This window comes from Lithobates pipiens, unplaced genomic scaffold (genome assembly GCF_037356315.1).
Source record: "Lithobates pipiens isolate NorthernLeopardFrog02 unplaced genomic scaffold, aLitPip1_a1.2 Scaffold_27, whole genome shotgun sequence".
NCBI classification, from domain to species: Eukaryota; Metazoa; Chordata; class Amphibia; order Anura; family Ranidae; genus Lithobates; species Lithobates pipiens.
This window is the reverse complement of record NW_027507788.1, coordinates 9,754,072-9,772,670: the sequence shown is the minus strand read 5'-3', so window position 1 is coordinate 9,772,670 and position 18,599 is coordinate 9,754,072. Positions and strand designations below refer to the sequence as shown.

At 48.4% G+C, this 18,599-nt stretch overlaps 1 protein-coding gene across 4 annotated transcripts in view; it reads left to right on the top strand.

The window, feature by feature from the left end:
- Positions 1-18,599, top strand: part of LOC143933489 (Friend leukemia integration 1 transcription factor-like) — an 84,727-nt gene that overhangs the window by 47,750 nt on the left and 18,378 nt on the right. For all 4 annotated transcript variants that reach the window (XM_077456403.1, XM_077456401.1, XM_077456399.1 and 1 more), the window contains exon 2: positions 15,164-15,345. In XM_077456403.1, coding sequence (XP_077312529.1) covers positions 15,164-15,345 — 182 coding nt within the window. The remainder of the gene's footprint in view (positions 1-15,163; positions 15,346-18,599) is intronic.

Here is an 18,599-nt window from a genome sequence, read left to right as displayed (position 1 = left end):
GTGAATGGAGCCCTTGTTTTTCTGCCTCCTTGTAATGTGCTGCTGACGTGTTCGGACGATCTTCTTCTGGGTTCCCTCTTTCTGCCATTCTGATTGGCCAGCCTAGCATGTGAAGAGTGACTGGTCTTGTCTCCACCCCCCCCTCCTGTCATTTTCTGTAGTAGGCAGGGCAGGTGCTAGACTATTTTGCATGCTAGGCAAGACCAGCTGCTTGCAACCCCCCTCCTAACCTTTAAACCCCCCTTCCTATACACACTACCCCCCTTTTAACCCCACACCCTCTTCTATACACACTGCCCCCCTTTAACCTTACACCCCCATTCCGACACACACTGCCCCCCTTTAACCCCACACCCCCTTCTATACACACTGCCCCCCTTTAACCTTACACCCCCATTCCGACACACACTGCCCCCCTTTAACCCCACACCCCCTTCTATACACACTGCCCCCCTTTAACCTTACACCCCCATTCCGACACACACTGCCCCCTTTAACCCCACACCCCCTTCTATACACAATGCCCCCCTTTAACCTTACACCCCCATTCCGACACACACTGCCCCCCTTTAACCCCACACCCCCTTCTATACACACTGCCCCCCTTTAACCTTACACCCCCATTCCGACACACACTGCCCCCCTTTAACCCCACACCCCCTTCTATACACACTGCCCCCCTTTAACCTTACACCCCCATTCCGACACACACTGCCCCCCTTTAACCTCACACCCCCTTCCTATACACACTGCCCCCTTTAAACCTACAGCCCCCATTCCTTTACACACTGCGCCCCCCTTCCTGCACAAACTGCCCCCCTTTCCTGTACACACTGTCCCCTTCCTGCACACCCCTATTCCTGCACACACTGCCCCCATTCCTGTACACATTGCCCCTCTTTCCTGCACCCCCCTTTCTGCACACACTGCCCCCCCTTTCTGCACACACTGCCCCCCTTTCTGCACACCCCTATTCCTGCACACACTGCCCCCCCTTCCTGTACACACTGCCCCTCTTTCCTGCACACCCCTACCTGCACACACTGCCGACCCCCCCCCTTTCTGCACACACTGCCGACCCCCCCTTTCTGCACACGCCGCCCCCCCTTTCTGCACACACTGCCGCCCCCCCTTTCTGCACACACTGCCCCCCCTTTCTGCACACCCCTATTCCTGCACACACTGCCCCCCCACCTGCACACACTGCCGCCCCCCCTTTCTGCACACGCTGCGACCCCCCCTTTCTGCACACACTGCGACCCCCCTTTCTGCACACGCTGCGACCCCCCTTTCTGCACACACTGCCCCCCTTTCTGCACACAATGTACCCCCCCCCAATATGTGTTGCCCTCTCATTGAACTAAGCTGCCTTGCCGGACACAGCGAGCTGCCCATGGTCGGAGTCCCCGCTCAGTTCCGCCACCCGGCTCAGTACTTCCACCTTCTCCTGCATGCCTCCAGTTCTCACACTGCAGGTCAGTGATAGGAGAGGGCCCCCCCCCCGCCAGGCCCAGCACATCCTCCAGCTGCCTCTCCACCCTGTGCCTGAACTAATGAGGCTGCACTGATGAAGAGGCACTGATGAGGCTGCACTGGTGGGCATCCTGTTGCCCTTGCTCGGACCACCGTAGCAGACATTCCCTCTCCTCCTCTGGTACACTCCTGCAGACTGGCCACACCAACATCTTCACCCCAAGCGCCATGCTGGCTGGCGAGCGGTGACCACCATCATCCAGTGAATGACCTTGTCCCCCTTTGGGGGGGGGGGGTGAAGGGATGGCAGGTCTAGAGGTGACATCCACCAGGGAAAAAGAGGTAACAGGAAAGGAATGTAGCAGTGCGCCCTAGGTAGCTGCCTAGTTCTGCTAGTGGTAGCACCTGCCCTGGTAGTAGGTGGAGCCTGCTGGGCCCCTCCCACAGCTCTGCTATCTCTCTCTTTCCTTTCTCGAGTAACTGGTCTTGTCTCCACCCACTCCTGTCATTTTTCTGTAGTGGGTGGAGCCTGCTGGGCCCCTCCCACAGCTCTGCTCTTTGAACAGGCCATGTGCAGCCCAGTGATGATGTCACTGCTACTTTTACAAGGCGATATCTGGGTTTGCAAAGGCGTTTGGTGCCCACAAAGTGGATTTAGATCCATTGTGACTATAGAGGAATGTATTTAAATGAAGGGCTTTTGTGCCCGGAGTTCAGCTTTAAATGTTCTAACAGTTGGGCCAGAGATCTCCTTTAATTCTCAGCGCCCCCGCCACCCATACAAAGTGACATTTGAAATAATAAGAGTTCATCCAGTTCACATCAGTTCAGAAGTTTATAAGACAGGAAACAAAAAAAAAAAAAAAAAAAACTGGTCAAAGTTGATACAATCTTTGCAAATTGTTTTCGCTTAATGTGAAACGTGGTGCCAGTTGTGACCCTTTAAGTCCCCGGCCCCTCCCCCCCATTGGAGATGTTGGATGGGTGGCAGAGAGGAAGTGACCTGAGCCCGGTGGAGGGGGAGATTAGGACCATCGTTGGGACTGGGTGACATTCGCTAGATTTGGGTTTCTGCATAGAAGATCTTCTGTGGTTACAAAGCGTTTCCTGTTTATAGAGAATAGAGAGAACCTCCTTTATCTGCAACACCATCGACTCTTCTCACACGTCACGCTATTCGGGTTTAGGGTGTCGGTGACGCCGTCCTTCACCCTGCCGGGGGGCTACCATCTTCAACAGCCGTTTCCAGGGATCGTCTATGGTGGCTGGACTGTGCTAATTAACCACTTGCCTAATGGGCAGTTTTTAGCTTTCAGCGCTGTCATACTTTGAATGACAATTGTGCGGTCATGCAACGCTGTAATCACATAAAATTTGTATCTTTTCTTCACACAAATAGAGCTTTCTTTTGGTGGTATTTAATTACCACTGGGTTTTTATTTTTTGCTAAATAAACAAATAGACTGAAAATTTTGGAAAAAAAACAAACAAAACTTTTTATAGTTTGTTATAAAAAAAAATTGCAAACAGGTAATTTTTCTCCTTCACTGATAAGCACTGATGAGGTGGCATTGATGGGTACTGGTGGGCACTGATGAGGCTGCACTGGTGGGCACTAATGAGGCTGCACTGGTGGGCACTGATGAAGAGGTACTAATTAGGCTGCACTGGTGGGCACTGAAGAGGCACTGCTAGTCAGCACTGATGAGGGGGCACTGATGAGGCTGCACTGGTGGACACTGAAGAGGCACTGATGAGGCTGCACTGATGGGCAGCACTGATGGGCACTGATGAGGTGGCATTGATGGGTACTGGTGGGCACCAATGAGGCTGCACTGATGAGGCTGCACTGGTGGGCACTAATGAGGCTGCACTGGTGGGCACTGAAGAGGCACTGATAGTCAGCACTGATGAGGCTGCACTGGTGGGCACTGAAGAGGCAGTGATAGTCAGCACTGATAAGGCTGCACTGATAGGCAGCACTGATGGGCATTGATGAGGTGGCATTGATGGGTACTGGTGGGCACCAATGAGGCTGCACTGATGAGGCTGCACTGGTGGGCACTAATGAGGCTGCACTGGTGGGCAATGAAGAGGCACTGATAGTCAGCACTGACAAGGCTGCACTGGTGGGCACTGAAGAGGCAGCACTGATGGGCACTGATGAGGTGGCACTGATGGGTACTGGTGGGCACCAATGAGGTTGCACTGATGAAGAGCCACTGATGAGGCTGCACTGGTGGGCGCTAATGAGGCTGCACTGGTGGGCACTGAAGAGGCACTGATAGTCAGCACTGATGAGGCTGCACTGGTAGGCACTGAAGAGGCTGCACTGATAGGCAGCACTGATGGGCACTGATGGGTACTGGTGGGCACCAATGAGGCTGCACTGATGAAGAGGCACTGATGTGGCTGCACTGATGGGCGCTAATGAGGCTGCACTGGTGGGCACTGAAGAGGCACTGATAGTCAGCACTGATAGTCAGCACTGATGAGGCTGCACTGATGGGAAGGACGATTTTGAATTGCAACCAGAATCGCTGCGATTCCAATGGGACCTAAGAGGGGGCTTGGGAACATTTTCACATGTATTCCATTACAGTTAATAAATAAAAAGCTTCATTGTGTCATTTTTATCTTTCCGAGTGATGGAAGGTGATTCATTTCCCAGTTACAAAGTTGCATTTCATTCCCATTGATTATGATGGATGTCTGGGTGGGAGGAGCTCAGGTGTGGCTTTTAAAACACCAAAACGGACTTTGCAAAACTTTCCAGAGTTGGGATGTGGTTCAGCTCCCTATGAGGTCCCTCGTGACTGTTCTGAGATGAGTCGCCAAAAATAAAAACTATGGTTACCAGTATGCAGGGATGTTTTTCAGCGGGAACGTGGGGGAACGCAGTTCCGGCACCTCCAGCACTGAATGGATGTAATGGTGAGAGGTGCTGGGGTGTTGGGTCTGTTGATGCTGGCTGCTGGGGGATCTATTGTCACTAGAGGGGATCTATTTTGGCAGGGGGATCTGTTGTTGCTGGGAGGTCTGTTGTGACTGGCAGGGGATCTATTGTGGCTGGGGGTGGGTCTTATGTTGCTGGGGGGGCAGTTGTTGCTGGGAAGGATCTACTGTTGAGGGAGGGGTCTGTTGCTGCCGGGGGTCTATTGCAGTGGAGGCTGGTGGTATTTTTTTTGGGGGGTGCGGCAAACAGTGCACCTGCCTCCCCCAACCCCCCCCCCCAGGTCGGGTTGGTCAATCGGTCAGTGCACCCCATCCATGGCGGGCAATCACGGGCGGATTCCCCTGCTCTCCTTCACGAGCAGCTTCTCCTTCCCCTGCTCGGCAACCAATCAGAATGCTTCTCCTTTCAGCCAATCGGGAAGAGGGTCTCAGACTCGCTTCCTGATTGGGGGAGAGGAGTTTCAGTGTGAAAATAGCGAATATTCATTTGCCATTCTCACACACCTGGGTGGGCTCTGAGCGCATTCTCTGCACCCCGAGCCCACCCTATTTTGAAGGGCCGGACGCATGGACGGGGGAGCGGCGCCCATTCGCCCTTAATAGATGGGCTGCCTTTGGTCTATTGCTGCTGGGGGGGTCAGTTATTGCTGGGAAGGATCTACTGTTTAGAGAGGTGTCTATTGTTACTGGCCTCTGGCTCTAATTGGGTGCTTCACACCGCTCCCCCCCGCATTGGAATTCATGCGACCTTGTCCAGCATCCTGAAAGGGGCCGGACGCATGAATGGGGGAGTTCCCCCTTCATAGACAGGCATCCTTTGGTCTATTGTTGCTGAGGGAGGTGGGTGGTATTTTGCTGTAGGTGGTCCATTGTTTCTGGGGGGGGGGGGGTCTATCAGTGCTGGCTGCGGGGAGATCTAATGTTGCTGGGGGGACCTATTCTTTGCTGGCTACAGGGATAATTTTCTATTGCTTTTCTTGTTACCATTAAAAAGTTCTATACAAATAGTTAATCCCACAAATGTTACACGCTACTGTATTCTCTAAAAGGGGGTGGTCTTGGGAGGTGGGCAGGGGGTGGAACCAAGGAACGGTGCTCGGAGGTGGGTAGGGGCGGAGACCAGGGCTGACTTGGAAAGGGGGATTTCCTGCAACTATTCTCTGAGAAAAGCCTTGCCAGTCCATCCCGCCGGCTTGCTGCTCTGGGGCCCCCTGAAATCAAGGACTGCAGTATGCAGTATAAATGGTTGACAACGCCTCACTCAGCTTGTTGAGCCTCCCAACATTGCACATAGGATTCAGCGGGGGGGAGAGGGGGGGGGACGCGTCTTTGTATTGCTGCTCATCAGTCAATAAGTTGAGATTTGCAAAGTGCAGGTGCTGACTTCTGTGATTGGTCCACAGGAAAAATATGGAATGAAAGGTTAGAAGTGTCACTCCACATGTAAAAGTCCAAAGTGATATCATATATAAAATTGTCAGGGGCAAGCCAACGTGTTTCAGTTTGTAAGTTTTTGTAAAAAAAACAAAAAACAAAACAAAAAAAACCTTCATCTGCCTCGCTAAAGCATGATTTAAGATTCCCAATGGGACAACTAGGAGGTAGATGCAGTAGTCCTGGATCCTTGGTCTTGAGTCCTGGGTCCTGGGTCTTTGAGTCCTGGGTCCTGGGTCCTGGGTCTTGAGTCCTGGGTCCTGGGTCCTGGGATGTTGGGTCTTGGGTCCTGGGATGCTGGGTCTTGGGTCCTGGGATGTTGGGTCTTGAGTCCTGGGTCCTGGGATGCTGGGTCTTGGGTCCTGGGATGCTGGGTCTTGGGTCCTGGGATGCTGGGTCTTGGGTCCTGGGATGCTGGGTCTTGGATCCTGGGATGCTGGGTCTTGGGTCCTGGGATGCTGGGTCTTGGGTCCTGGGATGCTGGGTCTTGGGTCCTGGGATGCTGGGTCTTGGGTCCTGGGATGTTGGGTCTTGGGTCCTGGATGTTGGGTCTTGGGTCCTGGGATGCTGGGTCTTGGGTCCTGGGATGCTGGGTCTTGGGTCCTGGGATGCTGGGTCTTGGGTCCTGGGATGCTGGGTCTTGGGTCCTGGGATGCTGGGTCTTGGGTCCTGGGATGCTGGGTCTTGGGTCCTGGGATGCTGGGTCTTGGGTCCTGGATGTTGGGTCCTGGATGCTGGGTCTTGGGTCCTGGGATGCTGGGTCTTGGGTCCTGGATGTTGGATCTTGGGTCCTGGATGTTGGGTCCTGGATGTTGGGTCCTGGGATGCTGGGTCTTGGGTCCTGGATGTTGGGTCTTGGGTCCTGGATGTTGGGTCCTGGATGTTGGGTCCTGGATGTTGGGTCTTGGGTCCTGGATGCTGGGTCTTGGGTCCTGGATGCTGGGTCTTGGGTCTTGTCCTGGGTCCTCGGTCTTGAGTCCTGGGTCCTGGGTTCCGGTTCTTTCCTTGTCACCACCACTTTGCCCTGGTAGGCTTCCCCTCCTGCCCAACCCTTGTCCCTGCCCTGCCCAGCCCAGCTAGGTTGTCACATTGTCTCACAGATTTCAAATGAAGACTACAAGTGGCCACTTCAGCACAGGCTTGGTCCTTGGCTGTCACCAGCGGGAAACCTGCCCTGAGAAACGCCATGCAGCCATCCCTGGAGGGCATGTAGCCTTGAAGTGGCTGAAAAGAGACTGTAGGAGGTCAGCGGCACAGGGATGTAGCTTTAGCTAAATAAATGTCATCTAGTTGGGGGTTCTCATCGACTTTAACTCCATACCAGGCTGGCTTTTCATCCCTCGTACCTCCTGGAGCTGGGGATCATGTCACATTAGTGATACAATTAGGGATAAGACAATCCCGTTAGCTGTTGGGAAATGAAGGCAGATAACGCAGATAAGGGCGGGTGATAAAATCCAACACTTGTTAGTCCGGCTGAAGACGTTAAGGACAGATAGGGGGGGAATGGAAGATGATGAAATTCTTTACTGATAAACTCTAAAAATAAGAGGACCTGTAATGGCTTGTGGTCAGTCCCTGACCACCGACACAATATGGCCTCCTTGATAAGGCAAGTGGTCATTTTTAATGTCCTAGGATGGAATACGAGGCTTCTTTCACCAGTACAGAGTATTATATACCCAACCTGCAGCCCCACATAGCCGCCGCTCCAATTCTTCTGGAATCTCATGAGCTTTGTGTATTTCCTCCAGACCTGTGCAGTAATCCAGCGTGAGACTTCCTGTAATAAAGACCGCCCACTGCTGCTCTCTCTCCTTGTGCAGGGTGACTGGTCTTGTCTCCACTCCTCCTGTATATTTCTGCAGTGGGTGGAGCCTGCTGGGTCCCTCCCACAACTCTGCTCTCTTCTTTTCGCAGGGTGACTTGTCTTGTCTCCACCCCCTGCTGTAATGGGTGGAGCCTGCTGGGTCCCTCCCACAGCTCTGCTCTCTCCCCTTTTTTTGCCAGGTGACTAGTCTTGTCTCCGCCCCCTGCCATAGTTTTCTGTAGAGGGTGGAGCCTGCTGGGTCCCTCCCACAGCTTTGTATTCTCTCCTTTTCGCAGAGGACTGGTCTTATCCCTGCCCCCCCTCCCCCCTGTAGATTTCTGTAGTGGGTGGAGCCTGCTAGGTCCCTCCCACAGCTCTGCTCTCTGCCCAGGCTACATATAGCACAGTCAGGGCCGGTGCTACCACTAGGCAAACTAGGAAGCTGCCTAGGGCACACTGCTGCCTAGGGTGCCCAGCCCCTGGTGTTCCTACTCCCTTCTCTTTTATTATCATTTGATGGGCACTGGAGAGGCTGCATTTGATGGGCACTGGAGAGGCTGCATTTGATGGGCGCTGGAGAGGCTGCATTTGATGGGCGCTGGAGAGGCTGCATTTGATGGGCGCTGGAGAGGCTGAATTTGCTGGGCGCTGGAGAGGCTGCATTTGCTGGGCGCTGGAGAGGCTGCATTTGCTGGGCGCTGGAGAGGCTGCATTTGCTGGGCGCTGGAGAGGCTGCATTTGCTGGGCGCTGGAGAGGCTGCATTTGCTGGGCGCTGGAGAGGCTGCATTTGATGGGCTCTGGAGTGGCTGCATTTGATGGGCGCTGGAGAGGCTGCATTTGATGGGTCCTGCTGGGCTGCATTTGATGGGCACTTCATTAAAAAGGTGGGGTATACATGGGCAGGGCAAAGAGGGTGGAGCCAAGGGGGAGGCAAAATGAGGTTTCGCCTAGGGTGTCAAGAATCCTTGCACCAGCCCTGAGCACAGTGATGATGTCACTGCCACTTTTACAAGGCAATATCTGGGTTTGCAAAGGCATTGTGTGATCACAAAGTGAAATTTTTATCCTTTGTGGCTATCGAAGAATATAGTTAGATGAAAGTTTTTGTGTTTTACCTGTTTATCTGCAGTCTTCTCTTCTCTACAGCTATTTATACAGCTTGTCTTAGCTGTCAGAAAAAAAAGGAGGTGGACAGCTAAAACTACACAGTGCAGAGCTCAGTGCGGAGAGCTCTGAAAGCTGATTGGAGGGAAGAAACACCCCACCACTTCACACAGGAACAGGGCTGATGCTGTCAATTACAGGCTGTGTGCTGGAGCTCCCTCCCCGTGTCACATTTTTTCTCTTGGTGTCAGGAAAACTTGTCAGAAGTGAGAGGAAGGAGGCAGCAGACAAAAATGACACTCGGTGCTCTGGATTGAGACAAGTACACACTATAGAGGGAAATGCTTTGTTCGTATTTCATGTCTGAGGTTTACAACCACTTTAATGAAGAAGAGTGTTCCTGGATTCCGCTGTTTTTTGTTTTTGTTTTTTTTGTAAGAAGATTCCCAGTGCATCGGCTGGAGTCTGTATTCATCTGGTGAGGGGTGTTGGGCAACGCTGTCTTGGGTAATCCTAGTATTGATGGAGCAATATCCTTTATCTGCACAAAAATGTTACAAGGTGTATTTATTGCACCAACAATTGACATCCATTTACATCAGTCCCTGCCCTCAAGGGCGATAGCAATCTAAGGTACCTACCTTACATGCATGGGCCAGATTAGACTGGAGACTGGAAACCCCATGCAAGCACATGGAGAACATGCAAACTCCATGTGACTGGCCAGTTAACCTACCAGCATGTCTTTGGAGTGTGGGAGGAAAACCCACACAAGCATAGGGAGCACATGCAAACTCCATGCAGGTTGGGAATTTAACCAAAGTGTGCCGCTGTGTATTTCACCAGTCTGCTGGGCAAGGCAGAAAAGCTTTACTAAAGTGATCTTTATCAAGAGTTTAAAAGGAGAACTTTGATGTACTTTAGGAAGTACCCATCTCCTAATCTTTTTATTGCAACACCTACCTGTGAGAAATCTTCAATGAACCTTTCACATTTTCGCTTGCTTGTTTCCACCATGGTGTATCCGATACAGAAATGCAGATTTTCACTCTAGTGACTAAACATAACGACCGACTGCTGTGAGAAAATTAGTTGCAGTGTAAGCCACCCAGTTAGTTTATTGCTTTCTGAGGGTCCTATGTATCAAGGCGTTCTTTCTGAGAATGGGATTTATTTCCCCATGCTCACCAATTGGGGTTAAACTTTCAGAGCAAGTCTGGTGCTGATTGGTGGATGGGGAGTAACTCAACTCTTTGGTGGAACTTATTGGTTTTCCACTGTATGGACGGGAGTAAGGATGAGGAGTAACTCAACTCAACAGAGAAATGGATGAGGAGTAACTCAACTCTTTGGTGGAACTTATTGGTTTTCCACTGTATGAACGGGAGTAAGGATGAGGAGTAACTCAACTCAACAGAGAAATGGATGAGGAGTAACTCAACTCTTTGGTGGAACTTATTGGTTCTCCACTGTATGGACAGGAGTAAGGGTGAGGAGTAACTCGCCTCAACAGAGAAATGGATGAGGAGTAACTCAACTCTTTGGTGGAACTTATTGGTTCTCCACTGTATGGACAGGAGTAAGGGTGAGGAGTAACTCGCCTCAACAGAGAAATGGATGAGGAGTAACTCAACTCTTTGGTGGAACTTATTGGTTCTCCACTGTATGGACAGGAGTAAGGATGAGGAGTAACTCAACTCTTTGGTGGAACTTATTGGTTCTCCACTGTATGGACAGGAGTAAGGATGAGGAGTAACTCAACTCTTTGGTGGAATTTATTGGTTCTCCACTGTATGGACGGGAGTAAGGATGAGGAGTAACTCAACTCAACAGAGAAATGGATGAGGAGTAACTCAACTCTTTGGTGGAACTTATTGGTTCTCCACTGTATGGACAGGAGTAAGGGTGAGGAGTAACTCACCTCAACAGAGAAATGGATGAGGAGTAACAACTCTTTGGTGGAATTTATTGGTTCTCCACTATATGGACGGGAGTAAGGATGAGGAGTAACTCAACTCAACAGAGAAATGGATGAGGAGTAACTCAACTCTTTGGTGGAACTTATTGGTTCTCCACTGTATGGACGGGAGTAAGGATGAGGAGTAACTCAACTCTTTGGAACTTATTGGTTCTCCACTGTATGGACAGGAGTAAGGATGAGGAGTAACTCAACTCTTTGGTGGAACTTATTGGATCTCCACTGTATGGACATCCAACCATCACGACTATATGGGCATGTTGGACATCCCGTTCCAAAATCATGGCCATCAATATGGAGTTGCCCCCCCCCCCCTCCCCCTCTTGCAGCTATAACACCCTCCACTCTTCTGGGAAGGCTTCCTAAAGATTTTGGATAGTGTCTGCATGAATTTGTGAGGTCAGGAACTGATGTTGGATGAGAAGATCGGCCTTTCAATTCATCCCAAAGGTATTCAGTAGTGTTGGGGCTCTTTACAGGACACTTGATTTCCTCTATGCTAAACTGGTTAAACCATATCTTTATGAAATTGACTTTGTACACAGTCCTACTGGAACTGAGAGGGACCTTTACAAGACCATTGCCACGAGGTTGGAAGTGCAGAGGCTAGAATCCCTGATATCCAAAAGAACATTTGTATGGTCAGTTATTGATGTTGGATGTGTTGGGCCTCAAGTTGGGCGCCAAGATAAAAAGACCTAGCCCACAATCGGCATTCCAATTCATCCCAAGGATGTTCAATAGGGTTGAGGTCAGGGCTCTGTGCAGGACCTTCACACCAAACTGGTTAAACCATAACTGTAAGGGACCTTTCCATGAATGTTTCCATGAAGCTGGAAGCACAGAGGTGGGCTAGAACTGCTGATATCCAAAACAATGTTTGTGAGGTCAATTACTGATGTTGGATGTGTTGGGTCTTACGTTGGGCGCCAAGAAAAAAGACCAGGATAAAACAATCAGCATTCTAATTCATCCCAAAGGCAATCAGTAGGGTTGAGGCCAGGGCTCTATACAGGACACACTCTATGCTAGGTATGAGCTTGGGTTTGGTCGAAACCCAGAAGTTATCTGTTGTTAATGGGCCAATGAGGTGGGAGATTCCCCATCCAGCAGTTGCATGTATGCAAAGGGGCGGGGACGCCTGTGACATTATTGACCAAATATGGCCATATTAGATCAATGACATTGACCTATTATGGCTATATGCCTAAAATAGGTCAATGATGTCAAGAGCATCCACGCTCCCCAGGGTTCCAATTAAAAGGTGTTCAGAAGGGTTGAGGTCTGACTCCACTCTTCTGTAAAGACTTCCCACAAAAATCTGGAAGGTTTCTGTGGTAATATGTGTCCAATTAGACAAAAGAACATCTGTAAGGTCAGGTACGGATGTTGGATGAGAAGACCTGGCTCATGTGTTGAGTCTCACGTTGGGTACCAATAAAAAAAAAAAAGACCTGGCTCGCCAATGACATTCAAATTTATCCCTGAGGTGTTCAGTAGGGTTGAAACCACTCAAGTTCCTGCACACCAAGCTCATCAAACCATGTCTTTATCAAGCTGGCTCCACTCTTCTCTAAAGGCTACCTACAAAAACTTTGAGGGATTCTGTGGGAATTTGTGTCCAATTAGACCATCTGTAAGCAGGGCTGGACTGGGACTAAAATTTGGCCCTGGACTTCATCCAGACCGGCCCACTTTAATTTTGCAAACACGCAAAAAACAGTATATAAGCTGTATGCAATTGCGCAAAAAAGCCCCTAGAGCCCCCCACTTACATCAGGGTCCCCAGAGAGCCCCCCACTTACATCAGGGTCCCCAGAGAGCCCCCCACTTACATCAGGGTCCCCAGAGAGCCCCCCACTTACATCAGGGTCCCCATATAGCCTTCCCCTTACATCAGGGTCCCCAGAGAGCCCCCCACTTACATCAGGGTCCCCATATAGCCTTCCCCTTACATCAAGGTCCCCAGAGAGCCCCTCTTACATCAGAGTCCTCAGAGATCATCCGCCTTACATCAGGGTCCCCAGAGAGCCCCCCACTTACATCAGGGTCCCCAGAGAGCCCCCCACTTACATCAGGGTCCCCAGAGAGCCCCCCACTTACATCAGGGTCCCCAGAGAGCCCCCCACTTACATCAGGGTCCCCAGAGAGCCCCCCACTTACATCAGGGTCCCCATATAGCCTTCCCCTTACATCAAGGTCCCCAGAGAGCCCCTCTTACATCAGAGTCCCCAGAGATCATCCGCCTTACATCAGGGTCCCTAGAGAGCCAGCCCCTTACATCTGGGCCCCCACAGAACCCCCCCTTAAATCCAGGTCCACAGAGAGCCCCTCCTAATATCAGGGTCACCAGAAAGAGGGCAGGTAGTGGGCCGGGACCCTGTGGTTGGGGACTCCTGCACGGACTCGGGGGGGGGGGGGGTTAGGGCCCCAGATTCGGGGCTATAGCCCCTCCCAGCGATGCCACTGGCTGTCACTGAAGCCGGCCCACTGAGCCATTAGCCCACCGAGAAACTCCCTATAGTCCCTATGGCCAGTACATGCCTGTCTGTAAGGATGGGTATTGATGCTGGCTCACCATCGGCATACGGATTTATCCAAAAGGTGTTCAGTAAGGTTGAGGTCAGGGCTCTGTGCAGGACACTCAAGTTCCTCCACCCCAAACTCATCAAACCATGTCTTAATGGCGATGTTAGTTGAGAAGACCTGACTCATTCCAATTCATCCCAAAGGTGTTCAGTGGGGTTGAGGTCAGGGCTCTGTGCAGTCCACTCGAGTTCCTCCACACCAAACTGGTCACGCCATGTTTTTATGGCGATGGCTTTGTACACAGGGGCACAGTCATGCTGGAACAGAAAAGGTCCTTCGCCAAACTGTTACCACAAAGTTGGAGAAGCACAGTTGTCTATAATGGACATTCTCAACCAAGGTTCCATGGAACCATAAAGTTCCTCAAGAGGTTTCTAGGGGTTGCTTGAGTTGTGGCTTATTGACCTCCCATTTATTGGTGATGGAGCCAACACCCCTTGACAGAGCCAATTATATGACATCATCAGTGTGGCACACGGTGATCCCTCTAAATGTACGCGCACGTAGGCATGCTGGCCCGACTTCCAAGAGTCTCTAGCTGTTGATAAATCACAGTCTACTCCCAGGCCGGCGCTAGACGCCGGACAGGCCCTCTAAAACATAATATCCAGAGATGGAAACAATGAGAGGTCCCTCATGCCCGCTTAGTCCCCATATGTTTACAGAATCATTGGTATATCCAGTACTCATAGTGTTGGGCTCTTCCTTTCCAGTTTTTTTTTTTTTTTGCAACCCCAGCAAATATGTGCTTCGCAACCGAGCTCTGCCACTTACTTTCCTCCTCATCGCCCCATCCCATAAGGAGACACTATATGACATCTCTTTAGAATAACGAGATTACCTTGAGCTCAGTTAACATCCAATTACAAGCTTTTTCACCTTACTGCGTAAGATGAAAAAACACGAGCCTTTACATCCCTTTTAATGCATTCTACGCATTAATGTGAAAAACCTTCTTTACTGCAGCAGTGCCATCGAGCCCCGTAATTTCGATGACGGGGAACGAGCACACCAGCTCCGGACAGTGTTTTATGTTTCATGTCCTCATTGGATAGATTGATAGCAGCGCAGCCATTGGCTCCCATTGCTGTCAATCAAATCCGATGACCGGGGGGGTGGAGCCAAGTCCTGCTGTCTGTGTCAACAGACGCAGCAACAGGACACGGGTGCGTGCCCGCGTGTCCCATAGGAGAGCGCTTCTCCAACGGGGCACTCGAGAAGAGGAGGATCCAGGAGCGCCCCGCGGAGGGACCCCAGAAGAGGAGGATCAGTGACACTCTGTGCAAAACCAACTGCACAGCTGAGGTAAGTATGACATGCTTGTTTTGAAAAAAAAACTGAACCTTTACAACCCCTTTAAATAAAGGGGCAGAGAGCTGAAATTACACTTTGCAGAGCTCAGTGAGGAGAGCTCTGAAAGCTGATTGGAGGGAAGAACCCCCCCCCCTCCCCCCCACAGCACACAGGAACAGAGCTGAGGCTGTCAATCACAGGCTGTGCCTTGAGATCCCTCCCCTGTCACCTTTTTTTCTCTTGGTGTCAGGAAAACTTAGCAGAGGAAGGAGGCAGCAAAAATAAATGACACTTAGTGCTCTGGACTGAGACAAGTGCACACTATAGAGGGATATGCTTTGTTTGCATTTCATGTCTGAGGTTGTTTATATACAGTGTTTAATGAACAATTTTATATTTTTTATTTTTCGGAATAAAGAATATAAAAACAATATGTTCCCTTTAAGTGATATTACATGCAATTGTCGTAATCCAAAACTCAACATAAAAAGGTGATTGACGGCCATTCTCACCCCCGTCCACACAGGAGGCTCTGTCAGTGGTCAGCGAGGACCATACGCTATTCGCACCGCTACTGCCTAAGACGGAGATGCCGGATGAGTACACGAGCATTAAGGAGCGCTCCGCTCTTCCCGAGACCACCTGGATTTATAGCAGCGAGCGACAGCAGAGTATAAAAGAGGAGATCGAGGAGCTTACGGTGACCAGGTAGGAATTGTAGACGGCTTACAGCTTCACTGCTGACCATTCATGAGTTATTCAGATGTTACTTCCCATTCACAGAAAATGAAAACGTATAGATTATCTCTAGTAGGGGATACTTGTTTAAATTTTGGATGAAAAAAAAAAGGGAAGTGTCATAAAAATGGAAAAAGTTTTGACCGTACAAAAACTTTAACCACTTCCTGCCCGCCGGCTCGTCATATGACGTCCTTGACTTTGAGCTGTGACACCTGAATGATGGGGTGCAGATAGAGGCATGCTTCAGATGTCGGCTTTTTCAGTCGGCGATTCCCTACACTAGGGATATGCAATTAGTAGACGTGTGCATTTGTTTTCGTCCAAATTTCGGGTATTTTCGTTATCGTTTTAACAAACGATAACGAACGTGCAGAATCTATAAACCGAAAGATCCGACGTAAACAAATGCTTTATTTTCATTTTCGTTGCGACGACAGTTCGATATAGAGAGGAGATTCGACACGACGCTGACAATAGCGATCTGTGTACATCGAACCTGTGGTCGAATGTGCCTAACCTTAGCTCTATTAGTCCAAGATTATTCGACCTAGAGTGAAAAGATTCGACCTAGAGTGAAAAGATTCGACCTAGAGTGAAAAGATTCGACCTAGAGAGAAAAGATTCGACCTAGAGAGAAAAGATTCGACCTAGAGAGAAAAGATTCGACCTAGAGAGAAAAGATTTGACCTAGAGAGAAACGATTTGACAGAGAAAAGATTTGACATTATAGAGACAATAGTAAACTCTGCCTAACCTAACTCTATTAGTCCAAGATTATTCGACCTAGAGAGAAAAGATTTGACCTAGAGAGAAAAGATTTGACCTAGAGAGAAAAGATTTGACAGAGAAAAGATTTGACCTAGAGAGAAAAGATTTGACCTAGAGTGAAAAAATTTGACCTAGAGAGAAAAGATTTGACAGAGAAAAGATTTGACCTAGAGAGAAAAGATTTGACCTAGAGAGAAAAGATTTGACCTAGAGAGAAAAGATTTGACCTAGAGTGAAAAGATTTGACCTAGAGTGAAAAGATTCGACCTAGAGAGAAAAGATTCGACCTAGAGAGAAAAGATTCGACCTAGAGGGAAAAGATTCGACCTAGAGAGAAAAGATTCGACCTAGAGAGAAAAGATTCGACCTAGAGAGAAAAGATTTGACCTAGAGAGAAAAGATTTGACCTAGAGAGAAAAGATTTGACCTAGAGAGAAAAGATTTGACCTAGAGAGAAAAGATTTGACCTAGAGAGAAAAGATTTGACCTAGAGAGAAAAGATTTGACCTAGAGAGAAAAGATTTGACCTAGAGAGAAGATTTGACCTAGAGAGAAAAGATTTGACAGAGAAAAGATTTGACCTAGAGAGAAAAGATTTGACCTAGAGAGAAAAGATTTGACCTAGAGAGAAAAGATTTGACCTAGAGAGAAAAGATTTGACCTAGAGAGAAAAGATTTGACCTAGAGAGAAGATTTGACCTAGAGAGAAAAGATTTGACAGAGAAAAGATTTGACCTAGAGAGAAAAGATTTGACCTAGAGAGAAGATTTGACCTAGAGAGAAAAGATTTGACAGAGAAAAGATTTGACCTAGAGAGAAAAGATTTGACCTAGAGAGAAAAGATTCGACCTAGAGAGAAAAGATTCGACCTAGAGAGAAAAGATTCGACCTAGAGGGAAAAGATTCGACCTAGAGGGAAAAGATTCGACCTAGAGGGAAAAGATTCGACCTAGAGAGAAAAGATTCGACCTAGAGAGAAAAGATTTGGCCTAGAGAGAAAAGATTTGGCCTAGAGAGAAAAGATTTGGCCTAGATAGAAAAGCTTTGACAGAGAAAAGCTTTGACAGAGAAAAGATTTGACCTAGAGAGAAAAGATTTGACCTAGAGAGAAAAGATTTGACCTAGATAGAAAAGATTTGACCTAGATAGAAAAGATTTGACCTAGAGAGAAAAGATTTGACCTAGAGAGAAGATTTGACCTAGAGAGAAAAGATTTGACAGAGAAAAGATTTGACCTAGAGAGAAAAGATTTGACCTAGAGTGAAAAAATTTGACCTAGAGAGAAAAGATTTGACCTAGATAGAAAAGATTTGACCTAGAGAGAAAAGATTTGACCTAGAGAGAAGATTTGACCTAGAGAGAAAAGATTTGACAGAGAAAAGATTTGACCTAGAGAGAAAAGATTTGACCTAAAAAGATTTGACCTAGAGTGAAAAGATTCGACCTAGAGAGAAAAGATTCGACCTAGAGAGAAAAGATTCGACCTATAGAGAAAAGATTCGACCTAGAGAGAAAAGATTCGACCTAGAGGGAAAAGATTCGACCTAGAGAGAAAAGATTTGACCTAGAGAGAAAAGATTTGACCTAGAGAGAAAAGATTTGACCTAGAGAGAAAAGATTTGACCTAGAGAGAAGATTTGACCTAGAGAGAAAAGATTTGACAGAGAAAAGATTTGACCTAGAGAGAAAAGATTTGACCTAGAGAGAAAAGATTTGACCTAGAGAGAAAAGATTTGACCTAGAGAGAAAAGATTTGACCTAGAGAGAAGATTTGACCTAGAGAGAAAAGATTTGACAGAGAAAAGATTTGACCTAGAGAGAAAAGATTTGACCTAGAGAGAAGATTTGACCTAGAGAGAAAAGATTTGACAGAGAAAAGATTTGACCTAGAGAGAAAAGATTTGACCTAGAGAGAAAAGATTCGACCTAGAGAGAAAAGATTCGACCTAGAGAGAAAAGATTCGACCTAGAGGGAAAAGATTCGACCTAGAGGGAAAAGATTCGACCTAGAGGGAAAAGATTCGACCTAGAGAGAAAAGATTCGACCTAGAGAGAAAAGATTTGGCCTAGAGAGAAAAGATTTGGCCTAGAGAGAAAAGATTTGGCCTAGATAGAAAAGCTTTGACAGAGAAAAGCTTTGACAGAGAAAAGATTTGACCTAGAGAGAAAAGATTTGACCTAGAGAGAAAAGATTTGACCTAGATAGAAAAGATTTGACCTAGATAGAAAAGATTTGACCTAGAGAGAAAAGATTTGACCTAGAGAGAAGATTTGACCTAGAGAGAAAAGATTTGACAGAGAAAAGATTTGACCTAGAGAGAAAAGATTTGACCTAGAGTGAAAAAATTTGACCTAGAGAGAAAAGATTTGACCTAGATAGAAAAGATTTGACCTAGAGAGAAAAGATTTGACCTAGAGAGAAGATTTGACCTAGAGAGAAAAGATTTGACAGA